A 20,817-nucleotide genomic window follows, 5' to 3' on the forward strand; every position below is an offset into this window, starting at 1 on the left:
ATGCAATCTATTTCCTTTCACGTAGGCGTAGATAAAGACCATTTTCTGATTTCAATGTCAGAACAGCCGATAAAATGGGATCGTATTTGTGTCCTTTTTTCTCTTTCTCCTTTTTCTCTGCCGTTGGCAGTCCGATATATGTATTTAAATAACCATCCTTGGAGACGAGCTCATCCATTGCAGGAAGCACCTCAAAGCAGCGTACTATCTTAGAGATGACAGTCTTGATCTCGAGCAGGGCAAACTTCTGTCCAATACAGTTGCGTGGTCCAGCGCTGAAGGGTAGGTATTCGAATGGACCTGGTTTGCTATGCTCAAATCGCTCAGGATCAAAGCGAAGGGGATCCTTGAAGTTGCGTTCGTCGTAGCCGAGCATTATGAGTCCCAGATTGAGAGTGGTTCCCTTGGGTATTATAGTACCATCTAAACAACATAATGGTATGTAGTTTAAAATGAGTTATTTTTCTGTTCTTCTACCTTAACTTACGTATGTCATAATCCTTTTCAGTGTAGCGCCCAATGAACGGCACGCTGGGATAAACTCTTTGCGTTTCCTTGATGAACAAGTCCAAGTATTTCATTTCAGAGATTTCTTGAAAGGTCGCATCGCGTTTCAGTTCATTGCCCATAATCTCGCACTGCTCCTCATATAATTTTTGCTTTGATTGAAGACAAAATGAAAGCATACTTTTAGGCAGTTTCTAAAATTACAACTCACCTGTTGTTCTGGAAATCTGGATAGTAAATAACCGGCAAAGGCAACACCCGATGTAGTAGTATCGTGACCCTCAAACATAAATGTGGAAACCTCCTCGTATATCTCCTGCTTATTCAAAGGACGTCCATCAATGTTAGAAGAAAGCAGCGTATCCATAAAAACCATCTTCTTCCGTGAGAACTCATTACCCTCGATAGTCTTGGCGGTACCTGCACGATGGGCCTCAATTCGCTTCTCGATGATTTCATTGGTAAAGTCCTGCAGAATTTTGAGAGTCTTGGCATTTTCAGAATAGTCGGAGGCAAAGCGATAGAGAAAATCAGAACGCTTTAGAGGATTAAATGCCCTCATATTTATGCTGTAGCACATACTATAAGAAAAATAAGTTCAGCTTTAGAGTAAGAGTGATATGAATGTAAAAAGTACTCACTCCTTAAAGGCCTTCACAATACTGGAGTCACGCTGTCCCATTGCATTTATGGCGACCCCCATTGCCGTCTCGCAAATCACATCCAGGGTCAAATAGTGAGTTTCGTTTTGAAAATCGAAAATATTATCGCCAGCTGAAACTTTGCTAAGCTGATTTATGAACTTGGTTGAGTTCTCATTCATAACTTGGTGAAAGTCTTGAAGAATATTGAAATGAAATGAAGGTGTTATCATCTTGCGATGCTTATGCCATTTGCTGCCCCAGCTTGTGAGTAATCCAAGTCCCAGCCACGGATGAAGCATATCATAAATATCCGATTTTTTAATCAGAGTATTACTACTAAGAATATACTGGAACAATAAATATCTCTTCTTGTTATCAACGCAGAGATTAATTTTATGTTCAGACTTACCTCCAGATGTTTGGGATTGCAAATTAGTATGTTGGAATAGTATCCAACCCAAAAGCGGAAATTATCCTTGTCATAAGTATGCCACCAGTCAAAAAATGTGTTTATAATTTCTGTATCGAATAAAAATACAAAAGATTGTGTTGGTTCAATAAATAGTAAAGTAATTTGTTAATTTTTTTTTTTTTTGTAAATGAATTAAAATTATATATCTCCAGAGTAATTATGTCTTATGTCATTTCATAATTTGGTGTTATGTATTTTATTATTATTTTCATTATCAAACAGTCTTTCTCGAAATACATGCGAGCATTATCGTATTATCTCTTCACTAATCTGTCGCTAAATACAATTGTGTCATTAGTGTTTGTGAGTCTAGAGTACAGTTTCATTTAAATAGTTATACATTATAAAATGCCGACAGCTATACCCACTTATAATTTTTTAAATAAATATTTGTATTCAGATATTATTTTATACCATTCAATTAATGCTGTTTCTCGAATTGCATTACAAATGATGTAATAACATTCATTGTTTATATTATATAATATGCAAATTTTGTTGTTGTTACAAATGCTATTTACCGGTGGGATTTTTGCCCACTTGATGAGCGTTTCCGAGGATCGCTACAGTAGGCGGGCCGTTTACTTTATTTAACAAACTTTTCTTTCGAACAATACTCAGTTCAAAGTACGCAAACAATAACACTGGAAATGCCAGTATTACATACAAAATAAACCACATTTCAGGCACGAATTTTCAAACACGCATAAACAAAAACTCGTTTCGTCCGCACAGAGCTGAGAGTCGACTCTCAATGAGACTAGTTTCCGACGTCGCACAACTTAAGTAAAACATCATTGGCAGCAAATGCATTGATATTCATTTAATCACAATGAGTCGACAGAAAAACAGGTAAGAGAACTAGAGTTGGTTGCTTAAAAATGTTTTCTGTTAATTCACTAAAATTTCTCTTAATATAAATATAATTTCGTTTTTTTTTTAAGCGGCAAGATTTAGTTCAAGACAGATTATTGACCCATGATTGTTTTGCGATAAGCATTAAAGCAAAGAAAGGATAAATATTTACAGAATGTTTTTTAATACATAAAATATAAAATTTAGTTAGATATTTTAATAAATACTTTTCGATTATAATTGTTTATTTCAATTTTTGAAATTTACTATGTTCTTTACTCATATTCCAAAAGTTTGCTCGTAAGTCTTCCTAGAAGGTACTTACATTTTCTTCGATTTTTTAACCATACATTTTAAATTCTAGTTTAATAATAAAAAATATTCTGTATTCTGCCTAAACAACTATAGTCCATTTTCAATTCAGGTGCATTGATTGAATGTGTTTATTTTAAATTTTATACTGAAATCATAGTATGGCGTTGTCGCGACGATTTGGCTGAGAAAGCTGATGTGAAAAAGGAACGTGATAAATTTAACAACAACCAAACATAAACAAAAAAAAGATAAACTTGTTAATTAAACTTTTACAATTAGTGGGCTCTTTTAAGAGCAAAAAGTTAGCTCTTTGCTGAATTTTAAGAGAACATTTAGTCGATTTTTGTGTTGGCTATTAATATTCTTATACGTAGTTCATTATCATGTTTTAAGTTTAACTAAATGCGCAATGAGTGTACAAGTAAGGCTAATTAAATTAACATAAAACTAAGTAAATTTTGATTCTGTCTGATTATAAACTGTAGCTACAATTGCTTGGAATAGTAAATATATTTTAGTATTAGCTACTATACTCTACTATATGCTATGCTACAGTAATATATTGATATAATAAAATACTAAAAATATAAAAGACAACAGACCGTAAGAACAAAATGCGTAAAATAAATCTGAAGCGGGTTAAAAGGGTCAACAACTTGAGCTCAAAGCTAATAAGAGATAAGTAGAGAATTTTTGGAAACATCTCTTTTAAATAGAGAACTCTCTGTAGATAACAAAAACAAGCTAAGCAACAACCGAGTTACACTGTTAATGATATGAAGTGTTTTTGTGAGCAGCCTAAAAGTATGCAATCACAATAAAATTTATTTATATGGTTCTGATCTAGGATAAGTTTTATACACTAGTTATCTTGTAGAAAAACCAGTTTAAAATTAGTCGCATCAAGAAACACATTTAGTTTATATTTTTTACTTTCAGTTTTATTATTATTATTATTGTGCTAATGATCTAAATTTGCTAATATAATTATTAAGTCGCTCACGCCATATTATTAGAGACTCTTGATAATATTTGACTCATATTTTTATAAAGTTTCGTAGCCAACTGATAAGAAATATCAATAGAAATTATTAAAGTGAGATTTCGAAGTGCACTTTAAACTCACACGTCATAATATCAATTCAAGTGTGAGTCAATTGAGCAGATAATAAGGCAATTAGAATTGAAAACTATCTCATTGCCAACAACATGCAGCTGTCATAATTGAACATGCAATTAAATACTTTTGTAATTATAATCAACGATAATAACACTGGAAATGCCAGTATTACATACAAAATAAACCACATTTCAGGCACGAATTTTCAAACACGCATAAACAAAAACTCGTTTCGTCCGCACAGAGCTGAGAGTCGACTCTCAATGAGACTAGTTTCCGACGTCGCACAACTTAAGTAAAACATCATTGGCAGCAAATGCATTGATATTCATTTAATCACAATGAGTCGACAGAAAAACAGGTAAGAGAACTAGAGTTGGTTGCTTAAAAATGTTTTCTGTTAATTCACTAAAATTTCTCTTAATATAAATATAATTTCGTTTTTTTTTTAAGCGGCAAGATTTAGTTCAAGACAGATTATTGACCCATGATTGTTTTGCGATAAGCATTAAAGCAAAGAAAGGATAAATATTTACAGAATGTTTTTTAATACATAAAATATAAAATTTAGTTAGATATTTTAATAAATACTTTTCGATTATAATTGTTTATTTCAATTTTTGAAATTTACTATGTTCTTTACTCATATTCCAAAAGTTTGCTCGTAAGTCTTCCTAGAAGGTACTTACATTTTCTTCGATTTTTTAACCATACATTTTAAATTCTAGTTTAATAATAAAAAATATTCTGTATTCTGCCTAAACAACTATAGTCCATTTTCAATTCAGGTGCATTGATTGAATGTGTTTATTTTAAATTTTATACTGAAATCATAGTATGGCGTTGTCGCGACGATTTGGCTGAGAAAGCTGATGTGAAAAAGGAACGTGATAAATTTAACAACAACCAAACATAAACAAAAAAAAGATAAACTTGTTAATTAAACTTTTACAATTAGTGGGCTCTTTTAAGAGCAAAAAGTTAGCTCTTTGCTGAATTTTAAGAGAACATTTAGTCGATTTTTGTGTTGGCTATTAATATTCTTATACGTAGTTCATTATCATGTTTTAAGTTTAACTAAATGCGCAATGAGTGTACAAGTAAGGCTAATTAAATTAACATAAAACTAAGTAAATTTTGATTCTGTCTGATTATAAACTGTAGCTACAATTGCTTGAATAGTAAATATATTTTAGTATTAGCTACTATACTCTACTATATGCTATGCTACAGTAATATATTGATATAATAAAATACTAAAAATATAAAAGACAACAGACCGTAAGAACAAAATGCGTAAAATAAATCTGAAGCGGGTTAAAAGGGTCAACAACTTGAGCTCAAAGCTAATAAGAGATAAGTAGAGAATTTTTGGAAACATCTCTTTTAAATAGAGAACTCTCTGTAGATAACAAAAACAAGCTAAGCAACAACCGAGTTACACTGTTAATGATATGAAGTGTTTTTGTGAGCAGCCTAAAAGTATGCAATCACAATAAAATTTATTTATATGGTTCTGATCTAGGATAAGTTTTATACACTAGTTATCTTGTAGAAAAACCAGTTTAAAATTAGTCGCATCAAGAAACACATTTAGTTTATATTTTTTACTTTCAGTTTTATTATTATTATTATTGTGCTAATGATCTAAATTTGCTAATATAATTATTAAGTCGCTCACGCCATATTATTAGAGACTCTTGATAATATTTGACTCATATTTTTATAAAGTTTCGTAGCCAACTGATAAGAAATATCAATAGAAATTATTAAAGTGAGATTTCGAAGTGCACTTTAAACTCACACGTCATAATATCAATTCAAGTGTGAGTCAATTGAGCAGATAATAAGGCAATTAGAATTGAAAACTATCTCATTGCCAACAACATGCAGCTGTCATAATTGAACATGCAATTAAATACTTTTGTAATTATAATCAACGATAATCGTATTGAAGTATTGCCGGTTTACAAGCTTAAATTATAACCACATATAAATATATATGTATTCTTATAGAGTAGTAGCTATAGCTAATATAGATATGTTATCGAGTCTGTTATCGCTAAAATCAGCAGCAAATTTGGCCAATACTGAAGACATTTAATATGGGTCGAACCAGTTGCCAAAGTATTCGCAAATTGAACGGAACTACGAAACGAAAAAAACTTCTTAGAACTACGGCACATTTAAATTAAAATCTTACAACAATGTTTCTACTGACAGCAGCCATTATTTTGGCCACTCTCTTGGTGTTCAAGGGAGTAAAGATATTCAATTATCTGGATCACATGGCTGGGATTATGGAAATGATACCGGGTCCGACGCCATATCCCTTTGTAGGTAATCTCTTTCAGTTTGGACTAAAGCCAGCTGGTAAGTAGATAAGCAACTCCCTATATTTATGAACTATTTAGCAAAGTGTAAAAAAGTGATATATACTTGCATTGGTATTGTATAAGTACTCCTAAAGATAATTCAGAGTTAGCTAAGAAATAATGTTTACAATTCCATTTGTTAGATTAAAATTTTAATGTATAAAAATTATCTTAGAGTAGCTCAGATACAAGCTGCAATGTTAAGAAGCATTTCAGCTGTATTCAGTTCCTTATTTCTATTTTGCAATATTTTCTTGCAATTTTCATCAGATTTTTCTTGCTCCCCCGAGCATTCCCCGAATCATTGTTTGTTGAATAATTTTAGTGTTTTTTTTTCCTCCACGTGCTTGCCAAGTAATCATTCCAAATGCACAATAGAATATAACAGAATACAAGACGCAGCATAACAATTGATAGTTTTACCATGCTTGGGATGCCATTGGCTGTCTCTATAGATGTCTCCGGATGAGCATGGATAGCTTTGAATAGCCGTTGAACTTATACTGATTCGCTTGCTGTGATTTACATCGCCCTTGTTTGGTTTTACTCCCATTGCGCTTTAATAGTTACTTGAGACGGACATTGTTTGATTACAGATATTGCACATTTCTTTCTCGAATATACCAAAAATAATTTTATATTAATTTAAAGTTGAAAATTTACAAATCGAGCTCAAAGCTTTAAGTCTTAAGTCAAGTTCAGACTATTGGATTACCGGAAAATTTCTCTAAAATCGCTTAAATGTTTTATTTATTAAGATTTTTTTTTATTCATGTTTTTTTAAATTAAAATAATTGTTCTCTCCCGCAGAATACCCCAAAAAGATATTGCAATATTGTCGAAAATATGACTTTCAAGGATTCCGTTCGCTGGTGTTTCTGCAGTATCACATGATACTCAGCGATCCGGCTGAAATTCAGGTAAGTTAATTCGCAGATGCAATTCGATAGTGGAAGTAGAGGAAGCTAATCGAATTTTTGCTGGCTGGATAGAACATGTTGTCGAGCTCTTCACTGCTATACAAGGAGCACCTATATTCATTTCTCCGCCCCTGGCTGGGCGATGGATTGCTCACCAGCTCCGGTGCCCGTTGGCTAAAGCACCAGAAGCTTTATATGCCCGCCTTTGAGAGGTCCGCCATCGAAGGTTATTTGCGAGTGGTTCATCGAACTGGCGAGAGGTTTGTACAAAAGCTCACCCAGCAGGCGGATACATTGCAGCCCTTTGATGCCCAGGAGTTGGTTGCCAAGTGTACCCTGGATATTGTGTGCGGTAGGTGGTCGGCGTGTTAAAAAACTTTAAGCATTTGTCTTGGGCATTTTGCCATTTTTCCCTTGCCCCATTTGGTTGGGACTCAGTACGCGGTTAAGATGCCGTTGCACTCGTTTATTTTTGTAATTTATTATGGCAATTTTATATATAAGATTTATTGCCTAGAATATGTGGCAAAGATTGTGTGGTAACAAAGTTTTACAGAGCCTAAAATGTAAGCAGCTTTAAGAGAAGGAGAACGAATTGCAAATATGCTAATCAGATACATGTAGAAATACCAAAAAAAAACTATTAATCATACAAATACGAAAAATCGCTTTTTGTTTACATAAATTAGTTCACAATTAAAATCCGCAAATTTTATTTCATGCAAAAAATTAATCAAGTATCAGATCCATTTTATAAATAAGTTAAGCACATACATAGCTCTCAGTTAAATTTATGGAATACTGTGAAGATTAATAATTTGCTTAAACAAATTGTATTTATTATGCTATTGTTCTGTTATTGCCACAGAGAATGCAACGGGTATGACCAGTAACTCGCTAAATGATGAGCCCTCAAATTTACATAGCGCCATCAAAGAGTAAGTTATATTTGGGTCCAGGCTATAAGCAATCTATTGTTATACTCTTCATCGTGCAAACAGCCTCTGTGATGTCGTCCAGGAGCGTACATTCAGCATTGTGAAGCGATTCGATGCACTTTTCCGATTGACTCCATATTATATGAAGCAGCGAAGAGCCCTGAAATTACTCAGGAATGAGGTGAAGAGGGTAAGTGTTCGATAAATGGTTGTAAATACTTGAATATTGTAGTAATATTTAGCACACGTAGTCATAAGTAGTATGTAAGACTGTATTATATTGTAAATAGTGTTATTTATTAATTATATTTATCGAACTGTAAATATAATTAATCATTTATCGATTACTAATAAGCGCCCTCTGGCGTGAATAAGAGTTAGTTGAAATGGAGCAAGCGTCACTTTTTGAAGAGACGCCGCCCGGTTAAGACTGAATAAATTATAAAAGATCGGAAATCTGAGTATTTACTTATTAAAATAACCCCTGACTATAATATTGACTTTACTATTCTTCAATTAGATTATTTCGCAACGCAGTCAACAACTAGCTAAGATCAAGGAGAACCCGAGTGATAAGGAGTTGACTAATAAACCCTTCCTCGATGTTTTGCTAGACGCTAAACTCGATGGACGTGCTCTGAAAGAGCGAGAGATTATCGAAGAGTTATCTACATTTATATTTGCAGTAAGTAGCTCTTTTATTTATTCTTCAAATTATGTTTGTAAGTAATCATTTAATTTCAATGTAGGGTCATGACACGGTAGCCTCTGCGATCTCCTTCACCATATACACTCTTTCTCGCCATCCACTTATACAGCAGAAGGTGTTTGAGGAGCAAGTTCGTGTGTTTGGTAAGGATTTCTCGAACGAATCCGATATAGAACGCCTGCAGAATATGCACTACCTGGAACTGGTTATCCGTGAGACTCTACGCTTGTTTCCATCGGTGCCGCTGATAGCGAGAACCAATCGCAAATCCATTGACATAAGTGAGTACTAAAAGTAATCCATGGAATGTTTAACATCAAATTCAGCACTGTATTCAACTAGATGGTACTAAGGTGGCAAAGCGCACAACAGTTATCATGTGTCTCATGGCCATGGGCTATAACGAACGTTACTTTGAGGATCCTTGTGTCTTCCGGCCAGAGCGCTTTGAGGGAGCTGACAAAAATAGCGGAATCGAAGCCTTTAAGAGTGTTCCGTTTAGCGCTGGACCCAGACAATGCATTGGTAAGTTAAGCTTGGCTAATTTCTGGATTAATCAACTATTGTGATGAACTAATTACTCGCACCTTTTAGCTGAGAAGTACGCTATGTATGAATTGAAAGCGATTCTCTCGCTACTCGTACGCCATTTTAAAATTCTTCCACCTGTGGATGACCTGCCCCCTGGCATCAATGATCATTCCCGCGACGATTGTGTGCCACAAAGCGAATACGATCCGGTGTTTAATATTCGTGTAACGCTTAAATCCGAGAATGGCATTCAAATTAGGCTAAAACGACGATAATTGAATGCATGGAAATGAGTTTCCCCGATATAAACAAAATTTTTTGCCATTTCTTTGTTATTTATTTGAATTTGTGAATATTAAAGAATATATTTCTATGTATATGTATTAAGTAAATGAGATCTATATCCATACCGATGACACATAACCCGCTCCAAATTGTATGTTATTCGCAATCAAATGATTTGGATTCGAAAGAGAATTGGGGGAAAAGCTCCGAAAGAACAGAAGAGCTGAAGAAAGACATATCACAATCGTGTTTGAAGCCGCACTGGAACTCCACTCATTGACTTTAGTGTAATGGGCATATGAAGCTTCAGCTCTTGGGGCCCAGGCCTGTAGTGATGCTGAAAGACTTGGGCAATGGTTTGTTTAGCCAACGGAGCGGGATAAATTTGGAATTTACGCAGCAACTTTGATAGCGTTACCTTTAGTTCCAGCATCGCAAACTTTTGACCTAATTATGATAATAGCACATAATTAATTGTTTATATAAGTACAATATAAGTTACCTATGCAATTCCTGGGACCCGCACTGAAGGGTACAAAATCAAAGGCATTAGCTTCGACCCGTTTATCAGCCTCAAAGCGTTCGGGTCGAAACTCAAAAGGGGCCTCAAAGCTGTGTGGACTATGACCTATGGCCAAGATGGGAAGCGCAATGGTCGTGCCCTTCGGTAGGAATTTGTCCACTGTCAAGCCAATAGTTTTCTATTAAGTTATAGTAAAAGAACTTGGAATTCATAAACTTACAGATGAATGTGTCCTCACGTGTTGTGCGAAAAATAAATGGTACACTGGGAAACAATCGTAATGTCTCTTTGATGACCAAGTCCAGGTACTTCATCTCTTGCAGTTCCTGGTATGTGGGATGACGAGTTATTTCATCTCCATAGATCTCCAGCTCCTCATATGCCCTTTGTTGCACCTCTGGCATTGAGGCCATGCAGTAGATGGCAAAGGTTATCGCCGAGGCTGTTGTATCATGACCCTATTAAGAAAAAATACACGCAAAAGTGATAAGTAAAAAAATGCATCTTCTTGCATTTATTATATACAAAACTCTTAGTTTTAAAGCAAAAATCAAAATTTTACTATAAAAATGCACCAGGCACCAAATATTTATTAAAATAGAGAAAACATTTTATTTTGTTTGCCATGCAAAATTTTTTTTATTAAGTTACCTCAAACATAAATGTGGAAACTTCCTCAAAAATTTCCTCGAATGTCATAGGTTGACCTTCCACCTCGGCGGTGAGGAGATTGTCTAGAAATGCCATTTTCGGTCGCATAGCGTCCATGACCTTATCGTCGACCTGCGAAGCTTGATAGCTTGAAGTTTTGATCAAGCGACGTCGCTGTTCAATGATCTACAAATTGGAAAAGAGTAAAGGAAGTTAAAAGTCTGAGATGCTGTTCTGTCTAACTGATTACCTGCTCAAGCTCGACCCGCAAAGTGCTCAAGGCCATCTGTTGTTGCTTGTAATACGAAGTCATTTTAAAGAACACATCTATACGTTTTAGAACAGAGATCACTCGCTCTGGAATAAGGTTGCAGAGGGTCTCCATAGCTTCCACAATGGGTGATGTTTGCCCCTCAATGCTATTAACCCGGCTACCCATTGCGGTCTCTACATAAAAATAGTAGAAAATTGAAGTTATACAATTAAATTAACAATTACGCTGCCTACCACAAATGACATCAATTGTATTCCTCATCACTAATCGCTGAATGTCGAGCACTTGACTTTGGGCCGAAGACGATTCCTGTTCCAGAAGCGTCATGAAACGGCCACTGGTCTCGTTCATGACATGCAAAAAGTCCTTGAGGATTCGAAAGTGGAATGAGGGAGTAATTAGCTTACGACGCACCATCCATTGGTGTCCATTCGCAGTGAGTAGTCCCCTCCCAAGCCAGGGATACATCAAGTTATACGGCTCGTACTTATAAGTCAGAGTTGTGCTGCTTAGAACGTGCTAAATTGCAGAACAATGGTTCAGTTATCGATGCTTGAGAGGATTAGATACACCATATGCTTACCTCCACATACTGAGCCTCTATCAGCACCACATATGGCAGAGGACCCGCCCAGAGCCGAAAGTTTTTGTATTCGTACTGATCGAACCACTTTAAAATGTTCCTTAAATAGGCTGCAATTAATAATTTAATATTAATAAACAATTTTTTTAATAATTTAATTATTATAAATATGACATCGAAGTAAATAGCTAGACCTAGAGAAAAAAACGTTTTTTGACGAATTGAAAAATATTTGAATGCAGAATGAATTAAGAGGCCAAATCATGATCAAAATGACATTCCGCGTGAAAATCGGTTCAGTTTCGATCAAGTTAAGATAGTTTGAAGTGGGTCAGACTTCGGAGTTAATACAAGTCAAAATTTTTGTTCAATTTCACATGATTTTTTACAAAAAAATGAAAGGTCTCAGAATCAAGTTCGTCACGAGTACGTCACTAGTTATTATAAATATTCGAATTTTTCAATTCTTGTTTCACTCAGTCTCTTGAGTTTATTTAATAATTTACATAAAGACTCTAAGATAGCTTTTGATACTGAAAAGTATGCAATACTTAAATCTTTTGATTCAAATAATGTCTGAGGGGGCTCTTTTAATATATTTTATTTTTTGCACACAAATGACTTTACTTTCTAACGCAGCCTTCTTTAAAAAAACCTAAGAGTCATTTGAAGAAAGTGAGGGTAATAACAAATATAATAGTTAAGCATATATTTACAATTTAAAGGTCTCTAAGAACAAAAATTCGGAAATATGTAAGATAGAATTTCTCTAGACTACCTTAAACATATTCGACATTGCTATTGGAAACCAAGCTGATCAGAAAAATTTTAAATAGATATCTTTAAGCACTTAACTCTAACTGATCAGACAAATATTAAATAGATATCTTTAAGCCCCTAACGCTAGTTAAGTGCTTTCTATTTTAAAATTGATTGCAAATAATTTTTGTTCTTAACATTTGTATCATCCTTATCATCGAGCGTGTTCCACATTAAGCGGTGATCAATTCATTAAAATTGTCGTCAAGCTAATACATGTATCCCAGTTTATTGGCAATTGTTTAAAATGCAAACGAGTTTTCTGATAACTTGACTAGAATGCACGAAACCTGTACTTTGTTAATTTCAATGCAGAGTATAGCCGAAAAGATTTTAAACTGTATTAGCATACCTTAAAAAAATGTATAAAAGGCAACGGCTGGCCATAGTGGATCATCAGTAAACGTTCGTTCTTCGTTCCACAACTGCACAATAATCAAAATGTTCAAAATCGTAAGTGTACCATGCTTACCAAAGAATATTCAAGAACATGATCACATAACCAAATTAAACTCATTTCAGCTGATGATCTGCGCTATTATTGGCCTGGCCGCCGCCCTCCCCAGTGACCATGTCGATGTCGTTGAGGAAAAAAATGACGTGCGTGCAGATGGCGCCAAAGCAGAACTTAAACTAACTGACGGCACCGAGGAGACTAGAGACATAGATGAGCACGGCGTATACCACGGCACCAGCTCCTGGGTCTCACCCGAGGGAGAACACATTAAGTTCACTTATGTGGCTGATGAGAACGGTTACCAGCCCCAGGGTGAACATATCCCAACCCCACCCCCAACTCCAGAGCCAATTTTGAAGGCTCTTGCTTATCTCGCGTCTCATCCTCCAGCACCCGAAAGCCATGGACATCATTAAGGAAAAGCTTCTGATGATCTAATAGAATGAACCGTACAATGGACTTGACTTTGGAATCCTGTTGATGAACTTTAGTTTTTAAGTCTTCTGATCATAATAAATTAAACTGCAACTCTTGAAATTGTTTCGGAATTTTTTTTTCTTTTTTCAAGCGACTTCAAGATTTTTATGATAAATTCTTTGGGTTCATATGTCAAATTAAAAATGTCAAGAATTATTATTATCAATTGAACGTATCCCAACCGCACCCCCAACCTTAGAGCCAATTTTGAAGAGCCAATTTTGAAGGCTCTTGCTTATCTCGAGTCTCATTCCTCAATAGACAGTCACTAAAATAATTGTGATTTTGCTAATTTTACTGTACAAGTTCCCGACCCTGGAATACTTCTCGAAAATGATACTATTTAAGTTTTTCGCCTCTAAAGAATAATTTTATTCGGTTATAAAAATATATGCAAAACATTTTTTACTGCAAAATATTTTTAAAAGCGTTTATTTTTTTTAAAAGAGAGACTGTTATCTAATGATAGTTAATTTTGAGTCAGTGCTTGGACGATTACCAGTTATTTAAAGGGTTATAGTTTGAAAGCATTTTGACTAATAATAAAATATAAAATATGTATCTTCTAAATTTTTTGAGACCTGAGAAAGCTATTTGAAAAGCAGTGGTTAGCTTAGATCGTTAGATCATCAGTCAACGATAATTCTCGGTTCTACAACTGCAAAAGACATCAAAATGCCTAAAGTCATATTGTCTGGCCTAATTGTCGAGTACACTCGAGAGAAGCGAGCATTGGGCGAAAATCTTTTTTTTCTTTCTAGTGGCTAACAATAAAATTTACTCACTAACTTTTATTAATTGGTGGGTTTTGCAATGTTCTAGTAGTATTTTCTTTTTAATTTACTTTAATTGAAAATTGTTTAACTTTGTCCGCCGCAAACCCAATAAAAAAACTTATTAAAATTACATATTTAAATCTGAGGCTTTTAGATTCATACTAAAAACTTTTTGCTGGAAATTTCAATTATCATCGAAATCATTATCTAGTAGAATCTAGAGAAAAATATTTTTTTTAAGAATTTAATAAAACTTAGATGCAAAATGAATAAAGAGGCCAAATCAAGACCAAAATGACATTCCGCTTGAAAATCGGTTCAGATTTGATCATGTTATGACGGATTGAAGTTGGTCAGACTGCGGACTTAGCCATATTACAAGTCCAAATTTTTGTTCAGTTTGGCATGATTTTTTACGAAAAAATGAAAGGTTTCAGAATCAAGTTTAAAGTGTTGTTTTATCCTAATTACGATATAAGAAGTGGATTAAAAGTGAAAACTTGAGATTTAAAATTTTGAAATTTCGAAATTTCAAAGGGGGGACCCTTAGCATCGAAATCGAGACTGGGTCAAAAATAATTAAATTTTCGAAATGAACAAAATTTGATAGCTGAATGAATTTAGAGTCCAAATCATGATCAAAATGGCATTCCACTTGAAAATCGGTTCAGTTTTGATCAAGTTATGACAGCTGAAAGTTGGTCAACTCTTTGACCACAACCGTACTTGTACAAACATTTCAGTATTCGTTTCTTGACGATAATTTTCATTCGGCTACGGTTTCAGTTCCGGTACTTAAAATGAAACGGTTAGTTTTGGTTAACGCTTCCGGTACCGGTTTCGGTGTTATTCCCTGGTTAAAAGCGAAGCAAAGAGTTTGCTTTAAAGACAATCTCCTTTTTATAGCATTTATAAGTATTTTTTTTGTATTAAAGTTTCAGAATACTTTAAGAATTTTGTAAGGATACCTTATGTAATCTGATTTCAATTCTTTAGTTTCTTTATAAATGCCAGTCGATGTTGAGTTGCCTGTGATATTTCGGTTTCATTGCAAATGAAATAAACGTAGTTAATTATTCAGGTTTTGAGCTTTCAGAAGCGCTTTGCAAATGGTCATGATTTTTGTGTTAAAATTACTATGATATCATTCTATGCTACGTTAAGCAAATAATTTTGTTGCCTAATATTGGCGATTTTTTGTATAAATAATTCTTGACATTTTTAATATGACCTAAGAACCCAAAGAATTTATCATAAAAATCTTGAAGTCGCTTGAAAAAAGAAGAAAAAAATTCCGAAACAATTTCAAGAGTTGCAGTTTTATTTATTATGATCAGAAGACTTAAAAACTAAAGTTCATCAACAGGATTCCAAAGTCAAGTCCATTGTACGGTTCATTCTATTAGATCATCAGAAGCTTTTCCTTAATGATGTCCATGGCTTTCGGGTGCTGGAGTATGAGCAGCGATGTACTCAATGGACCTTTGGATTGCCTCTGGAATTGGTGGTGGGGTTGGCAGATGGCTACCCTGGGGCTGGTAACCGTGCTCATTAGCCACATAATCGACCTTAATGTGTTCTCCCTCGGGTGAGATATAGGAGAAGGAGCCGTGGATATCGCCGTGCTCATTGCCATCTCTGTCCTCGTTTATGTGGTTGCTGGTCTCGTAGACATACTTGAATCCATCAGCTCGCACATCGTCCGAGCGAGCAGTCTGTTCGGCGTGAACATCATCGCCACTTACATGAACCACGGCATGCGGCACTTGATGTGGCACGGGACGTGGCGCGGGACGTGGCACGGGATGTGACACCGCGTGTGGAAGACGACCCACTGAAAGTGGCGAGCCAACAGCAATGCCAACAACGGCGCAGATCATCAACTACAATAAATACTGCATTATCCTCTTTAAATTCTTTGGTTTAAGCCCAATACTTACGACTTTGAACATTTCAAATGGATTTTTTTGCAGTTGGAGAACGTTGAGAACGAACGGTGACTGATACTCCACTCTGGACAGCCGTTGTCTTTTATACTGATGAACCTGGTAGTGCACACAATAAATTGTGTTTACTCTAAGACCTGATCAAGAACATCTTCCAATTATTATGGCCATGAGTTATGGGTTTAGCCAGCGCGCCCACAAATTTGTCGCAAAATTATTAAATTACTGCCATAATCTTTGAATAACTGATCAAGTGCATCAATGCAAACTAGTCACAAGAACCGCTCCCATATATCACAAAAGGTATTTGCTTAGCCAAATCAAGTTATATCGCATTCATTAAATTAATTACGTCACTAGTTATAATAAATATTTCATTATTTGAAATCTTGTTTCACTCAGTCACTTGAGTTTATTTAAAAAATTAACATAAACACTCTAAGATAGCTATTGATACTGAAAAGTATGCAATACTTAAATCTTTTGATTCGAATAATATCTGAGGGAGCTGATTTGCATCTGTAGCACACAAATGACTCTACTTTCTACCGCATCTTTCTTAAAAAAAAAAACATAAAAGTCGCTTGAAGTGAATGAGTGTAAGAACAAATATAACAGTTAAGCCCATTTTTCCAATGTCTAGTTAAGGTCTCTGAAAAAAAAAATTCGAAAATATTATATGTAAGATAGAATTTATCTATCTTATCATTTTTAATCTTTAACTTAACTTTTATCCTTGGTAATATTTTCCTTGTCGACTGCTTTTAGTCGTGCAGAAATAAATAAATAAATAAATAAAATAGACTGTTATACAACGAACCATAAACATATTCGACATTGCTATTAGAAACCAAGCTGATCAGAAAAATTTTAAATAGATATCTTTAAGCACTTAACTCTAACTGATCAGAAAAATATTAAATAGATATCTTTAAGCCCCTAACGCTAATTAAGTGCTTTCTATTTTAAAATTGATTGCAAATAATTTTTGTTCTTAACATTTGTATCATCCTTATCATCGAGCGTGTTCCAGATTAAGCGGTGATCAATTCATTAAAATTGTCGTCAAGCTAATACATGTATCCCAGCTTATTGGCAATTGTTTAAAATGCAAACGAGTTTTCTGATAACTTGACTAGAATGCACGAAACCTGTACTTTGTTAATTTCAATGCAGAGTATAGCCGAAAAGATCTCAAACTGTATTAGCATACCTTAAAAAAATGTATAAAAGGCAACGGCTGGCCATAGTGGATCATCAGTAAACGTTCGTTCTTCGTTCCACAACTGCACAATAATCAAAATGTTCAAAATCGTAAGTGTACCAAGCTTACCAAAGAATATTAAGGAACATGATCACATAACCAAATTAAACTCATTTCAGCTGATGATCTGCGCTATTATTGGCCTGGCCGCCGCCTTCCCCAGTGACCATGTCGAAGTCATTGAGGAAAAAAATGACGTGCGTGCAGATGGCGCCACAGTAGTACTTAAACAAAATGACGGCACCGAGGAGACTAGAGACATAGATGAGCACGGCGTTATCCACGGCACCAGCTCCTGGGTCTCACCCGAGGGAGAACACATTAAGTTCACTTATGTGGCTGATGAGAACGGTTACCAGCCCCAGGGTGATGTTATCCCAACCCCACCCCCAACTCCAGAGTTAATTTTGAAGGCTCTTGCTTATCTCGAGTCTCATCCCTCAAAAGACAGTCACTAAAATAATTGTAATCTTGCTAATTGGACTGTACAAGCTCCCGACCCTGGAATACTTCTCGACAATGATACTATTTAAGTTTTTCGTCTCTAAAGCATAATTTTTTTACGATTATAAAAATATATGCAAAACATTTTTTACGGCAAAAATATTCTTAAAAGCGTTTATTATTTAAAAGAGAATGATATCGAATTTGAGTCAGTGCTTAGACATTACCAGTTATTTAAAGGGTTATAGCTTGAAAGCATTTTACCTAATAATAATAACAATTTAACTAATATTGCAGTCGAAAATACAGTCGAACTAGCTTAAATCAGCATTATCCAAAGAAAAAGTTAGACTTATGGAGAATTCGAACTATGGAGCTTTTTTTAAGTTTATTAATTCATTCATGATAAATTGTGATCTTTTTTTTTGATTTTTTTGTCTTACAAGATTACTTAAAAAATAAGATATCCGAAACTCTTACATTCACATTGCCAGCTGTTAAATTTTTATTTTATCGTGAAAGTTAAGCAAAACTTAAAACCAAAACTTAGCTACTAAAAGTCATGCACTTCAAATTGCTTTTACCTTTACTTATGAAGTTATCGAGATATTCGACTTATGGAAGTTCGAGTTACGGAAGCAGAATTGTTTGCAATTTGCTCAGTAAACGCTGTTGCTACTCAATTTTGTTTGAATTAGAGAAAATTCGAGTTATAGAAGTTCGATTTAGAGATGTTCAGCTATATGTATCTCCCGAATTTGAAAATTTCAATTATTAAACACTGAAGATATAAAACAGCAATTTTATATAAAAAAAGTTGAAGTCGAGCTTAGTAAATAGTATAATATTATTTTCACATCCATGTATTATTGATATATATATTATATATATATGTTTGGGTGCATGTACATACACATGTTAAGCCATAATAAACACCCATAAAAGTTAAAGCTTAGACGTTAACGGTATTTCATTCTAAGTTACTCGACCGGTTTCAAGTTAAGAATATTAATTTCGCTTTCAATTCTCATATGATTCGCTAATTTAAAAACAAATAAATTATTTTCAGCTGCTATAAGAGATACAAGTTTGAATAGATATGAATGACCCTGATCTTGTGATCAAATTTGTCTGTCGATTTAAAGGCATTACGTGCTCTATGATTTTATTCTGGCGACCTAAACTGTGCTAAGCCATTAATTTTGTATCATGTTCGAAAGGTCAATGTTGGATTGGGAGTTGACAAGGAGTAAAATTAAAAATGGTAACGTTTTCTGATGACATTACTGTTGGAGTGGAGCTCACAATAAGTATGAATTTAAGGCAAGTCAATTGGAAATGATTAAAATTGTTCTTCTTTCATATCATTCCCTATTTCCAAAACTTTAAGATTAAAGCTTATCTCATTGAGAATTAATTGATTTTTGCCACCGAATAAAAGAAAACAACATTATATTGGGAAGAGCACATTTCGATGAACATTTAACGTTTGTTCAATTCATAGAAGAAACTTGTTTTAAACTGGTTAATCAATGCTTTATAGCACTTGCATAAGCAGATCACAAATTGAATGCCAAATGGCGAATATATTAATAATTTCACTCTACAGTTAGCAACCAGAAAACCTGACTGTTACCAAAAAATTCGAAGCACCTTAAAATTATATAAACAATATCATATATCTAAATAAACTCAAATAACCATAAATGATAACCATTGACATTCACACTCACCGTCCGGCGTGAAGCCCAGTTGTAGTAAATTGCCGACGATGGGCCATGTTCTAGGACCCGGAAACTGCCCGTCAATGTGCCTGAGGACTCGTTCATATCGAAGTCCATATAAAAGACAACAAATTAGCACAATTACAACTATTCCGATAAGAAACATATCTCACGACCAGCGATTTGAAATAACTGAATGCATTCTGCCCCAACTGCATATATTTTACCGATTTACGAACTCGAATCAATCTCAAAACAAATAAAGCTTTCAAGTAGAACGAGAACAATTAGAAATATAACTTGACGAGATTAAATACAACTAATCATTTGCGTGTGAGCTGTGCTGATATGAGCAGCTACGGTGATCCCTCGATAATGAGAGCACTGCATTATCATAGATATTTCCAGCAAATTATAATCTCGGCATGTTTTAATCTTCGAGCGTTTACTGTTTTACTTATATAAATCATTTAATCAAATTGCTATAAAACAACAAGATGCTGTATGCCTATATACAGGTTTATTTGTGAACAATGAACTTTATATCCCATGTATATATATGCACAAGAGCTGGTCTCTTCAGGCTTGTCTCTAAAACCAAGGCAATTTCCTCTTCGTAGTGTATTCCTTGATCAAATTGTTGTCAATATAAGGGTTGGATTATTTTAATACACGTGTTTGTGTTAGGTACCTAATACATAATGTTCTTTCTTTATTGAAAACTCAATTAAGTAATTGTCATTTCAGGTGTGGCAGACAGTCTCCCTTTGCCGCTGAGTATGTGAGTATTTGCTTTTCATTGAATTTAAATTTGCCAACATTCTACGCACAATTAACACCGTATACTGATGAAATATTTCCAAACCGAATACACAAACCGCTACCTAAATTTTGCATACTTACTTTAAAATTACTTGACATGATGTCGGAATCCTGTCATGTCAGGATTTGGTTCCGCTGTATTTTCAAGAATGTTAGTTTTAAACGTTGATTTGATTTAAACCAATAGAAAATATCTTTGCAGCTGTTATACATAAATTGAAAAAAAACAGAATAAAGAAATTTGTTAAGAAAAATATATGAGAATGAGATTAAGTGAAAATTAATTTCCAAACTCTTTCGATAAATTACCTTTCATTTAAAAATGAACAAATTAAAGACCTCCTTTTACAGTGTATGTAAACGTGGTCATAAGCAAGGCTTGTTGA

General features: G+C 34.4%; 5 protein-coding genes across 5 annotated transcripts; 3 read left to right on the forward strand and 2 right to left on the reverse strand.

Annotated features, from left to right (window-relative positions):
- Positions 1–7: 7 nt before the first annotated feature.
- LOC117782828 (cytochrome P450 4e3-like) lies at positions 8–19,779 on the reverse strand. Its single transcript, XM_034619878.1, has 14 exons — positions 19,619–19,779; positions 11,703–11,812; positions 11,353–11,638; positions 11,096–11,292; positions 10,846–11,031; positions 10,415–10,652; positions 10,174–10,353; positions 9,914–10,118; positions 2,145–2,317; positions 1,561–1,670; positions 1,149–1,498; positions 719–1,088; positions 488–659; positions 8–423 (listed from the first exon to the last, which is right to left on the reverse strand). Exons 1-14 carry the CDS (start codon positions 19,773–19,775, stop codon positions 8–10), a joined length of 3,150 nt encoding a protein of 1,049 aa, XP_034475769.1. The 5' UTR covers positions 19,776–19,779.
- On the forward strand, positions 6,032–9,806 carry LOC117783410 (probable cytochrome P450 4ad1). Its single transcript, XM_034620810.1, has 9 exons — positions 6,032–6,286; positions 7,099–7,208; positions 7,281–7,560; positions 8,077–8,146; positions 8,210–8,336; positions 8,667–8,831; positions 8,896–9,136; positions 9,198–9,380; positions 9,450–9,806. The coding sequence occupies exons 1-9, from the start codon at positions 6,121–6,123 to the stop codon at positions 9,659–9,661; spliced, it is 1,554 nt and encodes a 517-aa protein (XP_034476701.1). The 5' UTR covers positions 6,032–6,120; the 3' UTR covers positions 9,662–9,806.
- On the forward strand, positions 12,948–13,515 carry LOC117783416 (larval cuticle protein 1-like). The gene is made up of 2 exons (XM_034620817.1): positions 12,948–12,974; positions 13,044–13,515. Exons 1-2 carry the CDS (start codon positions 12,963–12,965, stop codon positions 13,392–13,394), a joined length of 363 nt encoding a protein of 120 aa, XP_034476708.1. The 5' UTR covers positions 12,948–12,962; the 3' UTR covers positions 13,395–13,515.
- LOC117783414 (larval cuticle protein 1-like) lies at positions 15,535–16,253 on the reverse strand. The gene is made up of 2 exons (XM_034620815.1): positions 16,172–16,253; positions 15,535–16,114 (listed from the first exon to the last, which is right to left on the reverse strand). The coding sequence occupies exons 1-2, from the start codon at positions 16,181–16,183 to the stop codon at positions 15,656–15,658; spliced, it is 471 nt and encodes a 156-aa protein (XP_034476706.1). The 5' UTR covers positions 16,184–16,253; the 3' UTR covers positions 15,535–15,655.
- On the forward strand, positions 17,465–18,047 carry LOC117783417 (larval cuticle protein 4-like). The gene is made up of 2 exons (XM_034620818.1): positions 17,465–17,491; positions 17,561–18,047. Exons 1-2 carry the CDS (start codon positions 17,480–17,482, stop codon positions 17,897–17,899), a joined length of 351 nt encoding a protein of 116 aa, XP_034476709.1. The 5' UTR covers positions 17,465–17,479; the 3' UTR covers positions 17,900–18,047.
- Positions 19,780–20,817: the final 1,038 nt, after the last annotated feature.

Source organism: Drosophila innubila (genome assembly GCF_004354385.1).
Source record: "Drosophila innubila isolate TH190305 chromosome 2R unlocalized genomic scaffold, UK_Dinn_1.0 1_C_2R, whole genome shotgun sequence".
NCBI lineage: Eukaryota > Metazoa > Arthropoda > Insecta > Diptera > Drosophilidae > Drosophila > Drosophila innubila.

Excerpts from the sequence above, each read along its gene's own strand:
- LOC117783410 (XM_034620810.1), top strand. The coding sequence starts at position 6,121 with ATGTTTCTACTGACAGCAGCCATTATTTTGGCCACTCTCTTGGTGTTC. Across the intron at positions 7,209-7,280 it reads GCGATCCGGCTGAAATTCAG|AACATGTTGTCGAGCTCTTC; the intron begins GTAAGTTAATTC and ends CTGGCTGGATAG. Across the intron at positions 8,832-8,895 it reads TATCTACATTTATATTTGCA|GGTCATGACACGGTAGCCTC; the intron begins GTAAGTAGCTCT and ends ATTTCAATGTAG.
- LOC117782828 (XM_034619878.1), bottom strand. The coding sequence starts at position 19,775 with ATGTTTCTTATCGGAATAGTTGTAATTGTGCTAATTTGTTGTCTTTTA. Across the intron at positions 11,293-11,352 it reads TACAATTGATGTCATTTGTG|AGACCGCAATGGGTAGCCGG; the intron begins GTAGGCAGCGTA and ends ATTTTTATGTAG. Across the intron at positions 1,671-2,144 it reads AGTGGGCAAAAATCCCACCG|AAATTATAAACACATTTTTT; the intron begins GTAAATAGCATT and ends TATTCGATACAG.